This window comes from Diospyros lotus, chromosome 12 (genome assembly GCF_014633365.1).
Source record: "Diospyros lotus cultivar Yz01 chromosome 12, ASM1463336v1, whole genome shotgun sequence".
Lineage (NCBI taxonomy): Eukaryota > Viridiplantae > Streptophyta > Magnoliopsida > Ericales > Ebenaceae > Diospyros > Diospyros lotus.
In genome coordinates this window covers 1,507,366-1,526,100 of record NC_068349.1, presented here as the reverse complement: position 1 = coordinate 1,526,100, position 18,735 = coordinate 1,507,366, and the positions used below count along the sequence as shown (strand labels likewise).

The 18,735-nt window shown below is 32.5% G+C and overlaps 1 protein-coding gene across 2 annotated transcripts; it reads right to left on the bottom strand.

Annotated features, from left to right (window-relative positions):
- Positions 1-11,484: 11,484 nt before the first annotated feature.
- On the bottom strand, positions 11,485-18,469 carry LOC127786670 (UPF0481 protein At3g47200-like). Of its 2 annotated transcripts, none has more exons than XM_052314220.1 (3): positions 18,007-18,469; positions 14,849-15,773; positions 11,485-12,441 (listed from the first exon to the last, which is right to left on the bottom strand). In XM_052314220.1, the coding sequence occupies exons 2-3, from the start codon at positions 15,413-15,415 to the stop codon at positions 11,650-11,652; spliced, it is 1,359 nt and encodes a 452-aa protein (XP_052170180.1). In that variant the 5' UTR covers positions 15,416-15,773; positions 18,007-18,469; the 3' UTR covers positions 11,485-11,649. The 2 variants fall into 2 exon arrangements, with proteins under 2 accessions (XP_052170180.1, XP_052170179.1); XM_052314219.1 differs by having other exon boundaries at positions 14,849-15,586.
- Positions 18,470-18,735: the final 266 nt, after the last annotated feature.

Here is an 18,735-nt window from a genome sequence, read left to right as displayed (position 1 = left end):
AAAAGTAAACAAGCTATCATATCTTACTCAACTTGTTAAAACATTGACTTGTTCCATATGCAATAATCAAAACACTTGACTTGCTCGGGACCATACTCTTGTGGTAAGTTTTGAAATTACAAAATATACACTTTAGTAAAAGACCAAAATAGTTATATTTAGATGTAGAGTGTTCAAATTTTGACATAAACTAGAAAATTAGTCCAAACGAACTAATTTGGTTTTCGTTCCACATTTTTACTTCCAACTAATTTTCAGTTTAGTCTTGTCCAAGATGAAAATTGGTTTAAAATAATTAATATTATTTATTAATAATGTTGTTCTTTATGAAGCATCAAATGAGGCCCAAAGGTTGGGGGGCCACTTGGCAACCGTGGGCTACCCTTTGGGCGCCCACTGGAGGGCCACTTTGGCAGCCACCTTTGGCCTAAGCCCAAGCCCGTTTCCTTTTTCCTTTTGTCGGCTTGCCTGCAGTAGATCATTTTGCACGATTTCATCTGAGCCGTTATTGGTGCCTTTATCCTTAGCCATCGCAACCATCCAGTTGCATTATTTATTATGTGCCTCGAGATTGATGAGATGATCGGGGGAAGATTAAAGAAAATGAAGGGGTTGGCCGAGAGTCTTTCATTTTAGGGTTTTTACTCTCTTTCTTTCTCTCTGTAAATCCTCTGTACAGTCTTCGTCTTCATCTTCATCTTTGTTCATATGTGTTCTCTAGTTCGTTTAAGGTAAGCTCCTAACCTGTATTGAGTGGTTTTGAGCGTTTTGTTTAGAGAACCAGGGTTATTCTGTTTGATCTTGTGTATGAGTGTAATCGGATTGATTCATATAGTGGAGCGAACTCTTCTCATCAGAGCTCAAGTAGATGTAGCCCCTATTTGGGGCGAACCACTACAAACCTTGTGCCTCTTGTTTCGTTTACGTTATTTTAATATATGTTGTGTTGTGTTTATACTCTCGGCCATTTCAGTTGTTTCAGCAGTATTTGATTTTAACTGTGTAAGAAGACTTGCTATCTTTGTTTTACTCATAATAGTGGTATCAAAACTTTCAGTTTGCGTATCCTAGGGTTTTTCTAAGTCAAAATCGCATCTGATTCTTTTTCTCGAAATCTAGGGTTTCTTTCTCTGTGAAGGTGTTGTTTTAAGTCCTAGGGTTTTCTGAGGAGCCTTTGTCAGCGAGTGTTTGCTGTACAAGTCTCAATCAGTAATCTAGGATTTTTTGGGGCATTTTCGTGCAACATGAAAATGACATCAACCCGATTTGAAATCAATACATTCAATGGAAAGGGTAATTTCGAAAGTTGGAAAAAGAAGATAAGGGTTTTTCTCTCTCATCACAAAGTGCTTATAGCACTCGATCCAGATGATCGCAAATGGTCACTTGAGCAGCTAGCTCGAACTAATGAAATCAGAGAAGAGGCTTTCAATTGGATATTCCTCCATCTCAGTGATTCTGTAATTCGTAAGGTTGACGATATATCTAACCCCCTTAATCTTTGGAATAGATTAGAATATTTGGATTCTGTAATGTCTGCTTCTAATTTGGTTTATTTAAAAGGCATGCTGTTTAACTTTAAGATGAATACCTCTAAGTCTATGGATGAAAACATTGATGAATTTACTAGACTTACTTTGCTATTAAGAGGTACTGATCAAGCTTTAGGTGATACTAGTGAAGCCATGATTCTGTTAAATTCATTACCTGATGACTATGATGTAGTGAAGCATGCTATACATTATACTAGTATAGTCCCTAGTATGGAACTTGTTATTTCTGGTATTAAGGCTAGGGAATTGAAACTTAGCACATTTAAGAAAACGGGCAATAACTTGTTTGTAAAAGGAAATGCTGATAAAAGAAATTATACAGGGAATGCTAAACAATTTAATGGGTCAGGGCAAAAGGGAAAAAAGAAAGATAAGTAGGGAAAACAAAAACAAACAAAATGGAAGTGTTACCACTGTGGGAAAAAGTGACATATTTGAGAAAACAAAAGCAATGGGGTAATGTAACTGTAGCAGCTAGTAATTCTAACTGTTTAGCTGAAATGCTTAATGTATCTATTTGTTATGTTAAAAATGAATGGATTATGGACTCTGGTTGTTCTTTTCATATGTGCCCTAATATTGACTGGTTTCATAACTTTAATAACAAGGAAAGTGGAATAGTTTATATGGGTAACAACCATTCATGTAGTGTTCAAGGTATAGGAGATATTATTCTTAAGTTACATGACAACAAAGTAAGAACACTCACTAATGTAAGATATGTACCTGGTCTTAAAAGAAACTTGATTTCTCTCGGTACACTTGATGAGTTAGGATTTTCTTACAAAGCTGAAAATGGTTCTATGAATGTTTTCAAAGGAAAAGATTTAATCCTAACTGGTTCAAAGAAAAATGGTTTATATGTTTTAAATGGTTGTTTTCACTCCTCTGTTAAATCAAACTCTACATACTATGTTAACACTGATAAGACAGAACTATGGCACTTGAGACTTGGTCACATGAGCCTGAAAGGTTTGCAAGCACTGTCAAACCAAGGATAGCTTGGTTCAGTGTCTGTTAAGTCCCTCGATTTTTGTGAACCATGTGTGCTAGGCAAGCAACATATAATGAGCTTCCATAAGGGAACTCACCTGGCGAAGGCATGCCTTGAGTACTTACATGTAAATCTATGGGGACCTTCCCAGGTTCCCACCCATGGCGGTAACATGTATTTTCTCTCTATTATAGTTGACTTTACTAGGAAGGTGTGGGTATTTCTGCTAAAAATAAAAGATCAAACATTAGAGAAATTCAAGACATGGAAGATCTTAATAGAAAATCAAACTGATAGGAAAATCAAAACTCTTAAAATAGATAATGGGTTAGAATTCTGTAACAAAGAGTTTGATGAATATTGCAACTCCCAGGGTATACTTAAGCACAAAACTGTTAGAAACACACCCCAACAAAATGGGGTAACTGAAAGAATGAACTGAACCCTCCTTGAAAAAGTGAGGTGTCTTTTGTTCACTTCTGGTTTGCCTAAATTCTTCTGGGGAGAGGCATTAGCAATAGCTTCACACCTAGTAAATCGAAGTCCTTCTACTGCTCTTAATTTTAAATGCCTTGAAGAAAAGTGGTGTAATATCCAGTGTTCAATATTATAAGCATTTTAGAAATTTTGAGGTCAAATTTGGTATTTAATTATAGTTACGGGCTTTTGTGCAATACTCAAAACTTAAACAGAAGATGAGGGACTATATCAAGCAAGCCAATAAAGGTCAAATTGCCCAAATAATCAATATTCGATAAGATCAAGGGATTTTCGAAGGTTTGAAGTCAAAAACATGCAAATAAGGATGTTCGGGCAAAAGTGCAGATTTTATAAAATATCCGAGAGAGGTCGAAATGACGAATTTTTCAAAAATTTCTTGAGGAAATGGAAAATATAGATCTTGTGGGCTGTAGTGAAAATATTAGATAGTCTAGGGGTATCAAAGAATGAAAGAAAATGCAATTAAAAGTTGGCAGGGGGCTAAAGTGTAATTTTTCAAAATTGCATGGTGTGAAACCGACCGGCAGCCTGTGGCCGCCGGCGGCCGCCTCTGAGGCGTCAGGCAGGTTGCCCGAAGGCTCTAGGATAGCTTCCAGGCGATGATGAGGCCGTTAGGAGCTTCCATTGGCCATAAAATGGCCTTGATGTGATCGAAAATAATGGCCAAAAGATTTTCGATTTGGCCAAATTTTTCGAGGGTTCTAGCTCTCAATTTGGTGCTTCTCGATTGGTTAGGAAGCTAGATCTAGGGTTAAGGGGATAAGAGCAACCGATTCGTGGTGGAAAATCGGGTCGAGATGGGGTATAAATAGACTTGCGAGGCCAAGGGTTTTTCAAAAAAATTGAGTGAAATTAAGGGCATTTTGGCTTGAATCGAGCTTCTGTGATAAGGGGCTTTTGTTCCTTGGGTGTTGAGGATTGTTTCTGGAGCATTTGGGATCATTTGGTATAGGTTTGGAGGGATTTTGAGAAGCTTGCCGGAAAATCAGGCTCGGCCGGACCGCGACCTGCAACTGGCTTTTAAAGCCTTTTCCGGCCACCTTTTCCGAGGTTTGAAGGCACCACTGAGGTCACCTCGACAAGATCTTTCAGGCCCCATAGTTGTTTAGAGCATCGGAGCTCGCCGAAGCCAGAGAAGAAGACCGGATAAGATGACTGCATCGGCTGCGCGTGGGCTTCACTCGCCGAGCTCCTAGGTGGCGCGTGAGGGCGAGTGAGATAGGGTTTGTCCTTGATTTTAATTTTGTAATTTTTGTAAAATTATTTTAGGAATTATCATGGAAAAATATTTGGTGAAACTTGATGTTAGGTATTTTTTATGAATTTCGGAAGGTAAGAAAGGTTTAAAAATAAAGAAAAATAGAGAAAATTGAGAAAAAATAGAAATACTGATTTCTGAGGTCCTAATAATGAATAGGAGACGATTGGTGAGTTGGAAAGAAGTATTGCACGAATTTCGAGGCGAGACACATTTTTTGAGGCAAAATCCAAACTTTTCCGATTTGTGGTGAGTGGTTTGACTCTAGTTTTGTTTTGTCTTAAATATGATTTAAAGTGTGTGTAGAGGGTTCTGGTGAGTGGTTTTACCCTCCCGAGTTTAAGATCCACATGATCGGATCAGTTCTAGTGAGCGGTTATACCCTCCTGAACACCGGGTTGATTTATAAAGGCGTTACACTTATGTACATTGTGGCATCATTTGCAAATCTAACATATGATATATTGCATCAACTGTTTTTACTTTTAAAACGAGTCGATGCATGGCGTGTATTTTCATAACATCGGGGTATCGATTTTCGAGTCGTTGTTGGGTCCATGTGGGATGGGATGGGGTCTTCTTGAGAATAGGACAAGGTTAATCTTGGTAAACGAGTGACACGGTAGGGCACTCGAGGGATTAAGTATGTCGCGGCAAGGTCAACCCCAACAGAGTGTGGAATGATTTTATTACACGGGATGTTGAGTATGTCAGGGAGATTTCTCAAGTTAGGCATGTTTTCATGCTGTCATTGTCTGTATATGCCATGCTCATATGTTGCTCATGCATTGTATAAACTGTTTCATGCCATTACTTAGATGTTTTTATCATCTAACTTGGGTTATACCCCTGGAACATTCAACGTTCCAGCCAGGGACAGCTGGAAGAACGAGGAGATGGCCGGTGGGGCCAGCGGTGTTTAGTGGATAATCATTGTACTACTTTGGAAGTATTAGGATTTATTTTGGTATATGTATAATCAATGTATAACATCGCTGTATCACTTGAAAGTTTGTATTACATATTTCAATATGGGAATACTTTGTATGAAACTCGTGGTAGGCCACGACATTTTAATGTACTTATTCCGCTGTGTTATATCATGTCTCGTTTAGCTTTAAGTCTTTTGATCTTGTTAGTTAAGCAAGTAAGACTGGGGTTCTCGAGATTTTTACCTGCATGTGAAGATTGTTCTTGGAATCACCACGGGCGTCGGCCATTGTAAGTGACGAGTTTTTCATCTGCATGTGAAGATTGTATCCACAGCGCCATGTGTAACAGACTTTTAAAGAAAAAAAAAGATTCCCGAGAATTTCCTTATAGTATTGCACCCGTGTAAGGCGGGGTGTTACAAGTGGACTGGAAGAAAATTAAACTTAAAATACCTAAGAACTTTTGGCTATGAAGCTTATGCTCACCAATCTGAAGGTAAACTGGAACCTAGATCCACAAAGTATGTTTTTGTTGGGTATCAGGAAGTAACTAAGGAATATAGGCTATGGGAAAGACAGTATAAAGGTGTTAAAATTATTATGAACCATGATGTTATATTTAATGAAGTTGTTTTCCCTTGCAAATCATCTAAAACAAAAGAAATAAACCAACATAGTAACACAGATAATTTTATCAGCTTAAGAGGAACCCAAATTCACTACAAAAAAATTAATTTTTAGCGGCGATTTTTTTGCGGTGGTTTCTAAAACCATCGCAAAAAATGAAATTTTGTGGCGGTTTTTTACAAACCGCCGCAAAATACTATTTTAGCGGCAGTTTTTTAAACATTTTGCGGCGATTTTGAAAAACTGTCGCAAAATTCATTAAAACATTTAATTTTGCAGTGGTTTTCAAAAAATCGCCACGAAATTTAGAAAATAATTAAATAATTAAAAAATAAAATTAAATTTAGCAGCGGTTTTTAAGAAACTGCCGCTAAATTAAAAAGAATTAAATAATTTAAAATTAAAATTAAATTAACATTTACGGCGATTTTTCAAAACCGCTGCTAAATTGAAAAATAATTAAATAATTTAAAATTAAAATTAAATTAATATTTGCGGCGGTTTTTAAAACCCGCCGCTAAATTAAGAAATAATTAAATAATTTAAAATTAAATTAATATTTGCGGCGATTTTTAAAAACTGTCGCAAAATTCATTAAAAAATTTAATTTAGCGGCAGTTTTTCAAAAACCGCCGCTAAATTCAAAAATAATTAAATAATTTAAAATTAAAATTAAATTAATATTTGCGGTGGTTTTTAAAAATCGTCGCAAAATTCATTAAAAAATTTAATTTAGCAACGATTTTTTAAAAACCGCCGCTAAATTCAAAAATAATTAAATAATTTAAAATTAACGACGGTTTTCAAAACCACCGCTAAATTAAGAAATAATTTGCATTTTGTAATTTACATTAATAATTTAATAATTTATATTTTATAATTTGCATTAATAATTTAAATCTTTTAATTGCTTTGAAATAATAAGTAGTAATAAAATTTTCCCCCAAAACTTGCATTAATGATTTGCGTTTAATACTTATTGCATTAATAATTTACATTTTGTAATTTGCATTAATAATTTAAATCTTTCAATTGTTTTGAAATAATATGTATTAATTATTGTAAAATTAATAATAAATTTTAATATACGAGTTTTTCAATGCTAATTGTTTTGTATTAAATTTGCATGAATATTATGACAAATATTAATAAACAACTTAAACTATTAATTAAGTCATAGAAAATTATCTATTTATTTAAAATATTATTTTTATATCTTTATTCTATATATATTTATATAATATTAAAATATAATAGTCAAATAAAGTATTTTGCCAAGTGTCAATCAATGGTGAATTTTTTCCCTCAAAAATTTGCATTAAATCAAAGGTAGTGATTAATTAATTATTAATTACTTTAATAATTATATTATAATCTTGAAAATGTGATGTCTTAACAAATTCATAAAAAATTATTTAAGATTGTCAAATACTAGGGTTTCTCAATGCTAATTAATATTTAAGATATCACATTTTTAAGACTATGGAAGAAATTAAAATTTATTTTTTTTAAATTTTGTTATTATTGAAAAAACTTATTCTTACTCATATTTAAGAGTTTTAATTTATATTTATAATTATAATATAATAAATAAAAAATAACGAACGTCTTTAAGTTGAAATATTATAGATTTTATAATATTTATTTATAAATAGATATAATATAATAAAAAAATTATAAGTATATTGAATTAAAAGTGTTCTCCATTAGCATATTGAATAGTAAATAATTAAGTAAACTTAAATTTTTTCAACATGATTAAAGATTAAAAAATTATAATTATCAATTTTGTTAAAATTATTTAAAATAATGAATTTATTTTTTATTTTTAAATTAAACTCTCCCATATATCACACGGGTTCATCACTAGTTAACTAAACATTTAATTTAAAAAATAAAAATAAAAATAAATTTAACAAAATTTTAATAATTTTAAAAAATATATAATTTTTTTATTTTTAATAAATTAATTTAGTTAATTTAATTCAATTTTTTATTTTTAATTTATTCCTTTACTCTTTTAAAAAATGATAAATTAATTAATGTTTTTCTTTCTATATTAAAAAATATAAAATATAATTCTGAAAAATAGTGGTATATAATTTATATATGCAGTTATATAACAAGGGAGGTTGGTAGATCAGGCGGTTATAAGTATGCATGTGCACAAGGGAGGTTGTGGGTTCGAAACTTGGGGAAGGGGGGCCTTGCCACGTGGCGCGCAGACATGCGGCCACATGGCTGGGCGACACAAACGGGCGGGCGGGTGGGCGAAATTAAAAATTTTAATTTTTGCGGTGGTTAAAAAATCGCAGCTAAAATTAAAAATTTTAATTTTTTTTTAATTTTAGCCGCGGTTTTTCAAATGCCGCTATATATTTTAAAAACCGCCGCTAAATCACTAATTTTGCAACGGTTTTAAAACCGCCGTAAAAAATATGATTTGCGACGGTTATTCCAGCGGTTGGTCAAAACCATCGCTAAATGCTCCGCGACGGCTGATTTAGCGACGATTTTGAAAACCGCCGCTAAATGCCAGTTTTTTTGTAGTGATTAAGGTGGAGCACTCAACTATAAATGATAACCCACCTGATACTCCAGTTATACCAGAACCTCAACTAGAAAGTGATCCCTCACCCATATCAAACTTAGACCAGATCTCTGATCATGAGGAACAAAATGGTGAAACTAAGGTTGAGGTGGAGCAACATAACTCCCCTCAACATGATCTTGGTGATTACCAACTTGCCCGAGATAGAAGTAGGAGGACTGTAAGACCACCTGCTAGGTATGCTTTTTCAGACTTAATATATTGTGCCTTAGTAGCAGGTGTTGAAATGAGGAGCAGTGAGCCTTTCTCTTACGAGGAGGCTGTCAGCTCCAAGGAAAGTAAAAAATGGCAGCAAGCCATGGACGAAGAAATGGCCTCCCTGATGGCCAACAGAACTTGGATTCTTGTCCCTCGTCCAACAAATTAGAAGTTGATCCAGCGTAAGTGGCTGTTCAAACTAAAAGAAGGTATGTCTTCTAATGACCTTATTTGATATAAGGCAAGACTAGTAGCTAAGGGGTTTACTCAAAGGGAGGGAATAGACTATACAAATTTTTTTTCTCCTGTGATAAAATTTAAGACAATCCGCATGATACTTGTAGTTGTAGTTCAATTTGATTTAGAACTTGAACAGTTAGATGTTAAAACTGCATTTTTGCATGGAGACCTTGATGAACACATTTACATGGTTCAGCCTACTAGTTATGTTGTTTCAGATAAATCTGATTATGTCTGCTTGTTGAAAAAATCTTTGTATGGCTTAAAATAGGCCCTAAGACAATGGTATAAAAAATTTGATAATTTCGTTCTAGGGGCTGGTTTTGTTAGAAGTCAATATGATAATTGCTTTTACTTTATACTCTCTGATATTTCTGTTTATCTACTGTTATATGTAGATGATGTCCTACTAATTAGCAAGTCTAAGTCAAAGATTAAGGAGCTAAAATCAATGCTAAATGTAACCTTTGATATGAAAGACTTAGGCCCTGCTAAGAAAATATTAGGAATGAAAATTGAGAGGAATAGAAGTAATAATAGCCTCAAAATACATCAGCATGATTATCTGGTAAAAGCTGTTCATAAATTTAGAATGCAAAATTGTAAAACTATTATAGTTCCCTTGGCTGGACATTTTATTTTATCTAAATCACAATGTCCCACATCCAATTATGAAATTGTAGAAATGGAAAATGTCCCTTATGCAAATGTAATTGGAACAATTATGTATTCAATGATAAGTACCAAGCCTGACCTTGCATATTCAATTTCTTTACTTAGTCGATACATATCAAACCCTAAGCAACTTCATTGGGATGCTTTAAAACACTTGCTTAGGTACATAAATGGTTCTGTATATATTGGTTTAAATTTTAAGAAAAGGTTTGATACACTTGATCTTGTTGGGTATGTTGACTCTGATTTTGCAGGAGATAAAGATTCTAAAAAATCCACTACTACCTTTTATTTTACCTTGGGTGGAAATTGTATCAGCTGGAAGTCTCAGCTACAGCCACTTGTTGCCCTGTCCTCTACTAGGGCGGAGTACATGGCTATAACTGATGCCTTCAAGGAAGCCATATGGCTTCAAGGTATTCTCAAGGAAATTCACTTGCTTCAAAGCAAAGTGGTGGTTTTCTCGGATAGCCAAAGTGTCATCCACTTGTCCAAAAATCCTGTGTATCATGATCAAACCAAACACGTGGATGTGAAATATCATTATGTAAGAGAAAGGATAGCTAATGGAACTGTGGGTATCTAGAAAGTTTCTACAGCCAACAATCCTGCTGACATGGGCACCAAGGTATTGACTACAACCAAGTTCAAACATTGCTTGAATTTGTTGCATATCGATGATGGTTAATTCTTCAACCATCTAGAGTAGTGAGGGTGAGTAGCATGCTACACTCATATGTTAGATCTGATTTCCTAGTCATTTGATGCTTCAAGGTGGAGTTTGTTGTTCTTTATGAAGTATCAAATGAGGCCCAAAGGTTAGGGGGCCACTTGGCAACCGTGGGCTGCCCTTTGGGCGCCTACTGGAGGGCCACTTTGGCAGCCACCTTTGGCCCAAGCCCAAGCCCATTTCCTTTTGCTTTTTGTTGGCTTGCCTGCAGCAGATCGTTTTGCACGATTTCATCTAAGCCATTGTTGGTGCCTTTATCCTTTTCCATCGTAGTCGTCCAGCTGTATTATTTATCGCATGCCTCGAGATTGATGAGATGATCGGGAGAAGACGAAAGAAAAGAGAGGGGTTAGCCGAGAGTCTTTCATTTTAGGGTTTTTACACACACACACACACACACACTCTCTCTCTCTCTCTCTCTCTCTCTCTCTGTGTGTAAATCCTCTGTATAGTTTTCGTCTTCATCTTTGTTCATATGTGTTCTCTGGTTCGTTTAAGGTAAGCTCATAACCTGTATTGAGTGGTTTTGAGTGTTTTGTTTAGAGAACCAGGATTGTTCTGTTTGATCTTGTGTATGAGTGTAATCAGATTGATTCATATAGTGGAGCAGGCTCTTCTCACCGGAGCTCAAGTGGACGTAACCCCTATTTGGGGTAAACTACTATAAATCTTGTGTCTCTTGTTTCGTTTATGTTATTTTAATATCTATTGTGTTGTATTTATACTCTCGGCCATTTGAATTATTTCAGCAGTATTTGATTTTGACTATGTGAGAAGACTCGCTATCTCTGTTTTACTCGTAACAAATAATAAAAAAATAATAGACATACATATAATGTATTATTAAAATGTAAGCCAATTGATTTTTGTTTAGATTTTTTTAATGAAATTTTTGTTTGAGTGATATATATATATATATAAATATATGCACATTTTTTTAATTTTTATATTAAAAGGTAAGAAAAAAAATATTCATGACCTGTTAGGATTGGCCCAAATTAAACCAGTCCAGTTTTCGATTTGAGATTTTTAGAAATTTCAATTCTAATATATGATTCAGTCCCAAGTCGATTTAGACTGAATAAACACCCTATCTACATGTTAGGGCATTTAACTCAAAAAATGAGATACAAATGTAGATATGAATCAATTAAATACAAAAATGGAAAAGTGAAACTAGCTCAAGAGGTTTTATTGCACTTCGTAATTGGACAATTAATTTATAGACATATTATTTGGACATTGATTATGACAATTTTAATAATACTCGCATATTAATCTATTATATATTTATATGAATGCCATTAAATTTTACAAATAACACTTTAAATTAATTTGGGATGGCAAAGATAGTTTGCACTACAGTAAGAGAGAAGAGAATGAAGGCTCCGATGACAGAAATAATTACCCACGGACTTATGCAGTAAGTATGAATTAGATTGGCGCGCCATTTAGGCCAAGTCCTATTGCTGTACTTGATGAGATCCTTGTACACCAGGTTAAGGTTCCCGGTCATCTCCATGACCAAATCCTTGGACATTGTGTTAAACAAATCAGCTGCCTCCTTGTCGGTTCCAATGTAGTTTGTGATAATCCCTTTCGAGCTCAAAAGTTTGATATCCCGACCATCGTCGATGATGCAGTCCATGAACGCGACGAACGAAGTGATGTCGCTGCCAGCGGGGATGTGGCAACGCTCGAAGGCTATGAGATTCAAGAACATTGATTCGGTAGAGTGATCAACTATGAAATTGGGAAGTTTCAAGATGTTGCCGTTGAAGGTGATGTCTCGGAGACTTTTGCTTTTGCTTTTCTTGATGGAAATGCCGGCCTCGAGGAGCTCTATGGCTGGGCGGACGACGTTGTGGCCGTCCTCCTTGTTATTTTCTTCTCCTTGATTTGGAGATTGAGGGGTTGCATATTCGGGTTTGTTGTCTATGTGCAGTAGGCCCTCGCGGTAGAGGTCAAGCACGTGCAAACATTTGCCCAACTTTGGGTAGTCGCCTTCTCCTTGATTTGGAGATTGGGAGGCTACATTTTTGACTGCATTTTTGGGTTCATTATCCTTAATGTCGAAGTCGAGAAGCCTGAGTATGTCCTTGTTCAAGTCTTCAATGTCAGGCTGCACAAATAATGTGAGGGGTAAAGCAAATATGAAACGATTAAAGACATATTTAGCTCCTCCATCTTTTTTTATTTAACCATTTTGCCCCCTAAACTTAAGAAGGGTCTATCAACCTCAACAACTTTCCATTTGGAACTATTAAACACTTAAAAATTCAAAATAATTGTGAGATGCACGTATGTGACACACGCGCGTGCATTTATTTAATATTAAATTTTATATTAATATGATATATATTAATAAATTATAAATTATTATTTTATTATTGATACAATACAAATATATTGATGTCTAATAAAATTTTATCTGTTAATAAATTATATATTTTTATTTATTAAAATTTTATATTAAGATAATATAAATATATATGTTGATGTCTAAATGATAAATTTTTATTATTAAATATTGATAAATTATACATAATTATTTATTAAAAATTTATATTAATACTGATACAAACCTACACAGTGAACATATATATTTATAATGTGTATAATACATATATTTATATATGTTTATATAAAATTTATATTAATACAAATCTACACAGTGAGGACATATTTATATTTAGACATCAACATATATATTTATATTGTCTTAATATAAAATTTTAATAAATAAAAATATATAATTTATTAACAGATAAAATTTTATTAGACATCAATATATTTGCATTGTATCAATAATAAAATAATAATTTATAATTTATAATTTATAATTTATTAATATATATCATATTAATATAAAATTTAATATTAAATAAATGCACACGCGTGTCACATACGTGCATCTTATCATTTTGAATTTTTAAGTGTTTAATAGACCTCAAATGAAAAATTTTGAATTTTTAAGTGTTTAATAGACCTCAAATGAAAAATTGAGGAAGCTGATAGATCCCTTCTTTTTAAGTTTAAAAAGCACAATAGTTAAATCAGAAAGGTGAAGAGCTCAATATGTCTTTAGCCAATTTAGCCAATATGAACATGCATGGGAGACATGAGGACGCCAGACATGCTACTTAAGTAAGACATGACATTGTGGAGAAATGCTAATTAATAAAATAATATTTTATATTTTAAAGCATAACAAAGTCTCCAAAGATAAAGTATACCTGGAAGTGGTAAATATGCATTTAAAATTGAAAAGTCAAGTCAAAATAAATAACATCAATATTTTAGTTAACAAACACATTGTAGTTGCTTTTGTCCCTCACTATCTAGTCAAGATTATGGAGAATAGAAGTATGAAGGATACGAAAACTAAATTATTATGCAATCAAAACATGAAAAAGTAAAATAATTATGTAATTATCAAGTCAATAAAATTGAAAAGTAAGAACTAAATAATATGCATGTTCACATAAATAACATGCGTGTCTTGTAAGTGTCCCCCGTCATTTTAAAAAATTTTAAGAAAGTGACAAACATACCATGTAAGTTTGTCTTATACATGGTGGAGTGTCTTGACACAATACAATAACTAGTAAAAAGTATCTATACTTTAATAGCAAACATAATAATATTTTATTAATAATATTGGAAAAAATAAAAAAAAAATGCATCTAAAACAAAGTGTCACATCAAAAAAGCTATTCTAGAAGTGTCAGGTCAAAAAAGGTATTTTCTAGAAATTTAAACTCCTACCAACGTATGATATGACTTTAGATATCCAATTATTACAAAGAACCCAAATTTCAAATAAATTTTACTCTTGAATTATTTGAAGATAAATAAGCTGAGATAACCTAATTTATGTAAAAAATATACACAAAAAATATTCTCAAGGGTAAGATAAGAATAATCATTAGAAGCATAGTTCAAACATGAGAAAATTTTAAAGTATTTTCTTGTGAAACTTTTCTTGAAAGGTAATTCTACTAAGAAAATCCCTCAATATGAGACAATTCTTAGGATTTAGGATTCACATATAAATCCAAACACAATATGAAGAAACATATATATAGAGTAGGCATCTCAAATTCTCTTGATGTCATATGTCTTAATAATTTAGTAATTTCAATCCAAATTAAGCTAGGACTTGTGAAAGTAAGAGAAATCAAGTACATGGGCAAGATTGGTTAATTCTCCTTGTGATGTGCATTATAAAGCTCAACCTGAAAGGTATAGAAAGATTTTAAGGGGTGAGCCAAATATATGATATTCTACACTACTCTTACATGTTTATAAGTTATCTCTTTAATTCTTTTCTAACAAGTATTGGAGTGGCATCTTTTTTATCAAGCCGTGGAATAATTACTTTTGTTATGATTGTGCAAAAATCTCAAGTTTAGATCAATTCATAATGTAGTCCAAATCTCATATGAAATCTTATGAATTCAATTAGTGACTTATTTTTAAACCTCATTTATGTTTAGAAAAGAATGAGAAAAGAGTTCAATATATACCTCAACATTCTCTAGGATACCTTTGAGCCTAAGCAAAAGCAACATTGGCAATTGATTCTCCAACAACAACATATCAGCCCTGATAAACGGCACAACGTGGAGATCCCCATGCTGGCTAAAGATGGGATCGTCGTGGGAATAATAGTTTTTAGGTTGGTAAGCTACTCGTAGCAATTCAAGCATGAAACACCCATCTATGATCATTAGTTGCACAAATTTTTCAGTATTATCTTGCCACTCACGCTCAAGCAAGATGTACGAATCCTTGAGCTCTTGCGCCACTTTGACAATGGAGTCGAAGATTGTGTCCAAAGACACCGGCGATCTATCGAGAAAATGGAGGAGAGCGCGTTGCTTGTGGTCCTCCATGGGCATCAAGTGAGGCTCCCCATAATGGTACGGCCCAAACGACACCACCTTGGGCTGGTAGGCTTTCTTTTTTTGGTCGGAGATGAGGTGGGGAGGGAGCTTGTAGATGGACCCCTTCTTCCTGCACTTCTCTTCTTGGCTTTGAGCATTGCGGTGGTTGTAGTGTCTAGCACTGATGTCGATCAACCACTGGCTCATCTCTCCGCTTGGTCTTAATGTCGTCGGCTCAGTCACTCAGCTTGGTGTCTATAAAGGAAGTGGCCGCCTGGCAGTTTGTTGAGCACTTGGTGTGCAGAAGTTCGGATTATAAAGAGAGCCTATACAGCAACTGCATGTTCTTTTGCTTCCTTGTGGGACCCAAATCATCCTCTGCATTCACAGTTCAAAGCAGAGCAGAGAAGCCTAAGCCTTTATTGCATTAATTATGGAATCACAGGTTTTGATTTAACAATCAGCCTATAACAATTAGCATGCAATTGATTCTCCAGTAGCAGCACATCGTGCTGGATAAAAGGCAAGGTATTGTCGAGTCCGTGCAGGCTGAATATCGGATCGTCTGTTCATAAAGTTAACCCACAAATTAATTACCAAAGATACATACTATAAGTAATTAATTAATTACAATATAACATTTAATTAACTCTCAACTCAGCCTCCTAAGATATCTCCTTTCCAACATGCATGCTTATCAACTTACACACACACACACACACACATATATATATATATATATCTCCTTTACCAACATTTTTTCGCTCCTCTTGAGTCTTTACTCTTATGAACGATTTTGAGAATATTTTAGATAATTTTAATTTCAGTTTTATAAATTAAAAAATATACACTCTCCGTCAATTCTAATGTTAGTGGTGGGAAATTCGATTTTAGTTAATTCATATAAATCAACCAAACAAAAATATATAATTGAGAGACATTAACGGGAGTGTTCAATCAGTGCTAATCAATCTTAGATTGAATTGGAACAAATTGAGAATCAAATTTTTAAGAATTTCAAATCAAAAATCAGTTCGATAATTAACTTTAAAAATGATTTTATTAGTGTACTAAAACTGTTTTTATTTAAAATTTTGTATAAAAGATTAAAATTTAAATAATTACTACAACACCACTTTAGGTTTCCCGAGAATGAAAAAAAGGAAACGGATGCGATACGAAACGGAAATGAAAAAATAACATTTTTTAAAAATATAGAAAACAAAAATGTGGGAAAAATGCATAAATAAAAAAATATAGGAGATTTTTTATAAATATAATTTTAATATAAAAAATTATAAAAATAGTTATTTAATCTAAAAATAAATATAAATTTTATAATACTTTTAAATAAATTCTAAAAAAATTAAAAATTTTAACTTAAAGACAAAAAGCATTCCAACTCTAAATTTGTTAGGAATAGAATTTGTAATTTTTTTATTTTTTTAATATTATGAAACGGATTTAAAATATTTTTAAAATTATATAAATAACCTAAAATTACTTTTTGATATTTTAAAAATAAATTTTTTTAAAATCATCGAAATGATGCTTCAAAACATTTACATGCATTATAGATGCCACTAATAAAGGTTCCTTTAAAAACTTTTAATTCTTTCCACGTTTGGGACACGAAGCAGCCAATTAGCATTTATATATATTCGGGCTGAGGTTGAGGCCCCAGTTCTCCAACAATTAGAATTGTTGCTTTAGAGTAAAATTGTAATACTTCAAAGAATCCAAGATAGATTCAAGAAGGAATTTTAAAGAAATTAGTATATATATCGAGAATAATAAAAAATAAGATAATACTAATTAAATATTTTTTGGGTTAAATATGGATAAAAAATTTTCGAATTAAACGTGTTTGAATTATGGTAGCTTAAAGATGGGTGATCCCTGAAAAGTTCACGTAGACTCATCAAGGTAAGTTGTTCTGGTCCTTCCTATTGCTCAATATGAGATATTACAAAAATAGAAAAAAGTGTAAAAGGGTTTGAAAAATATTATTTTGACACTCAATTATAATATTTTTTAGTAATATTTTTATAATAATATATTATATTTTTATATTATGTTAATATAAATATATAATAAATTAACACAAGAGTGTTATTAAAAGCATTACAACTAAATGTCTAAATAACAATTTTGACATGATTTTGATTAGCAAAAGAAATTCAATTAGGATTTAGTAAATTCTATTTGAGTTTTAATAAATTTTAATATTTATTAATTAATTTTTAATACTTATTAAACTAATTAAAATGTGACACGTAACTTTACCTCATTAAATTTGTGAACTCAATAAATTTATTAATCCTTACTCATAACAAAAATTAGACGATTTTCTATATAAATGTTCATCTAGTCGAGGTAGAACCGATCTAATCTTAATTGATTCTGAACATGTTTTTTTTTTTTTTTTAATATAAAAATTTAAAAAATGGGCATATATATATCATCCAAATAAAATTTTTTATCCTGATATTTCAAAATCTATTAGAATTAAGATATTTATAGATAATATTTATCCTTTTCGTATAATTCTCGGAGAGATTTTTAAATATCGAAATTATCTTGTTTACACTTTATTCGAAACCTTCCATAAGAAAAAAATTACACTTTTTTAATTCAAAATTTTATTTTAAATTTTTAATTAAAAATTGCACTGCAAGCTAGTTAAAATTACAACCCAGAAGACTACAGTCCGGTACCATGTTTATGTTTGCTGGGAGATGTTATATTATCTAATTGCAGAAGGTTAAAATATTATCTAATTGGAGAAAAGAACTAACCTGAAGTTACAAAAATAATAAGGCCATTGCCGGGGTTGTGGAGGCTGGCTTGCATCTCCACCACCCAACTGCCCATTTCTCCGTTTGCTAGCTCTTGCTTTCAAGATTTGTCAGGCTCCATTGGACCACTATAAATGCACTGCAAGCTGGTTAAGTCAAGGACATCTTAATTATGGTTGTTAAGCCGAGCCCACCCCTCTTCCCCATTAAATTCGCTGCAATTTCGTTTGATTAGCCATCTCTGAAGACTCCAGTCTGGTACCACGTTTATGTTTACCGGGAGATGTTATATGTTATATCCCAACCAAAAAAAAAAAAATAGTCTGATAAATAATCATTACAACAAAATTTGATTTTCTCTGCAAAACTTTTTCTAGTGAAGAATTCAATTTTCATAATAAAAAATTAGTTACAAAAATTTATTCGTAGTGAGAATTATAGTCAAATCCTCATAACTAATAGTATTTAGTTATGATTTAACATTCCATAAAAAAATAACATACTCTTCGCTATGATGAGGGAAATATAGAGAAAGTATTAGTTTTCTACTATGATATATATTGTAGCTAATTATGCTGATTTTCATAGGTGGTGATGTCAATTCTTATAGCATATCGTGCATTTTTCACAATGAATGCTAAATTGTAGAAAAAATACTTATTTTTCACTATAACAAATCATAGTGAATCATACTAATTTTTGTATCAAATCGATTTTTTGTACAACATT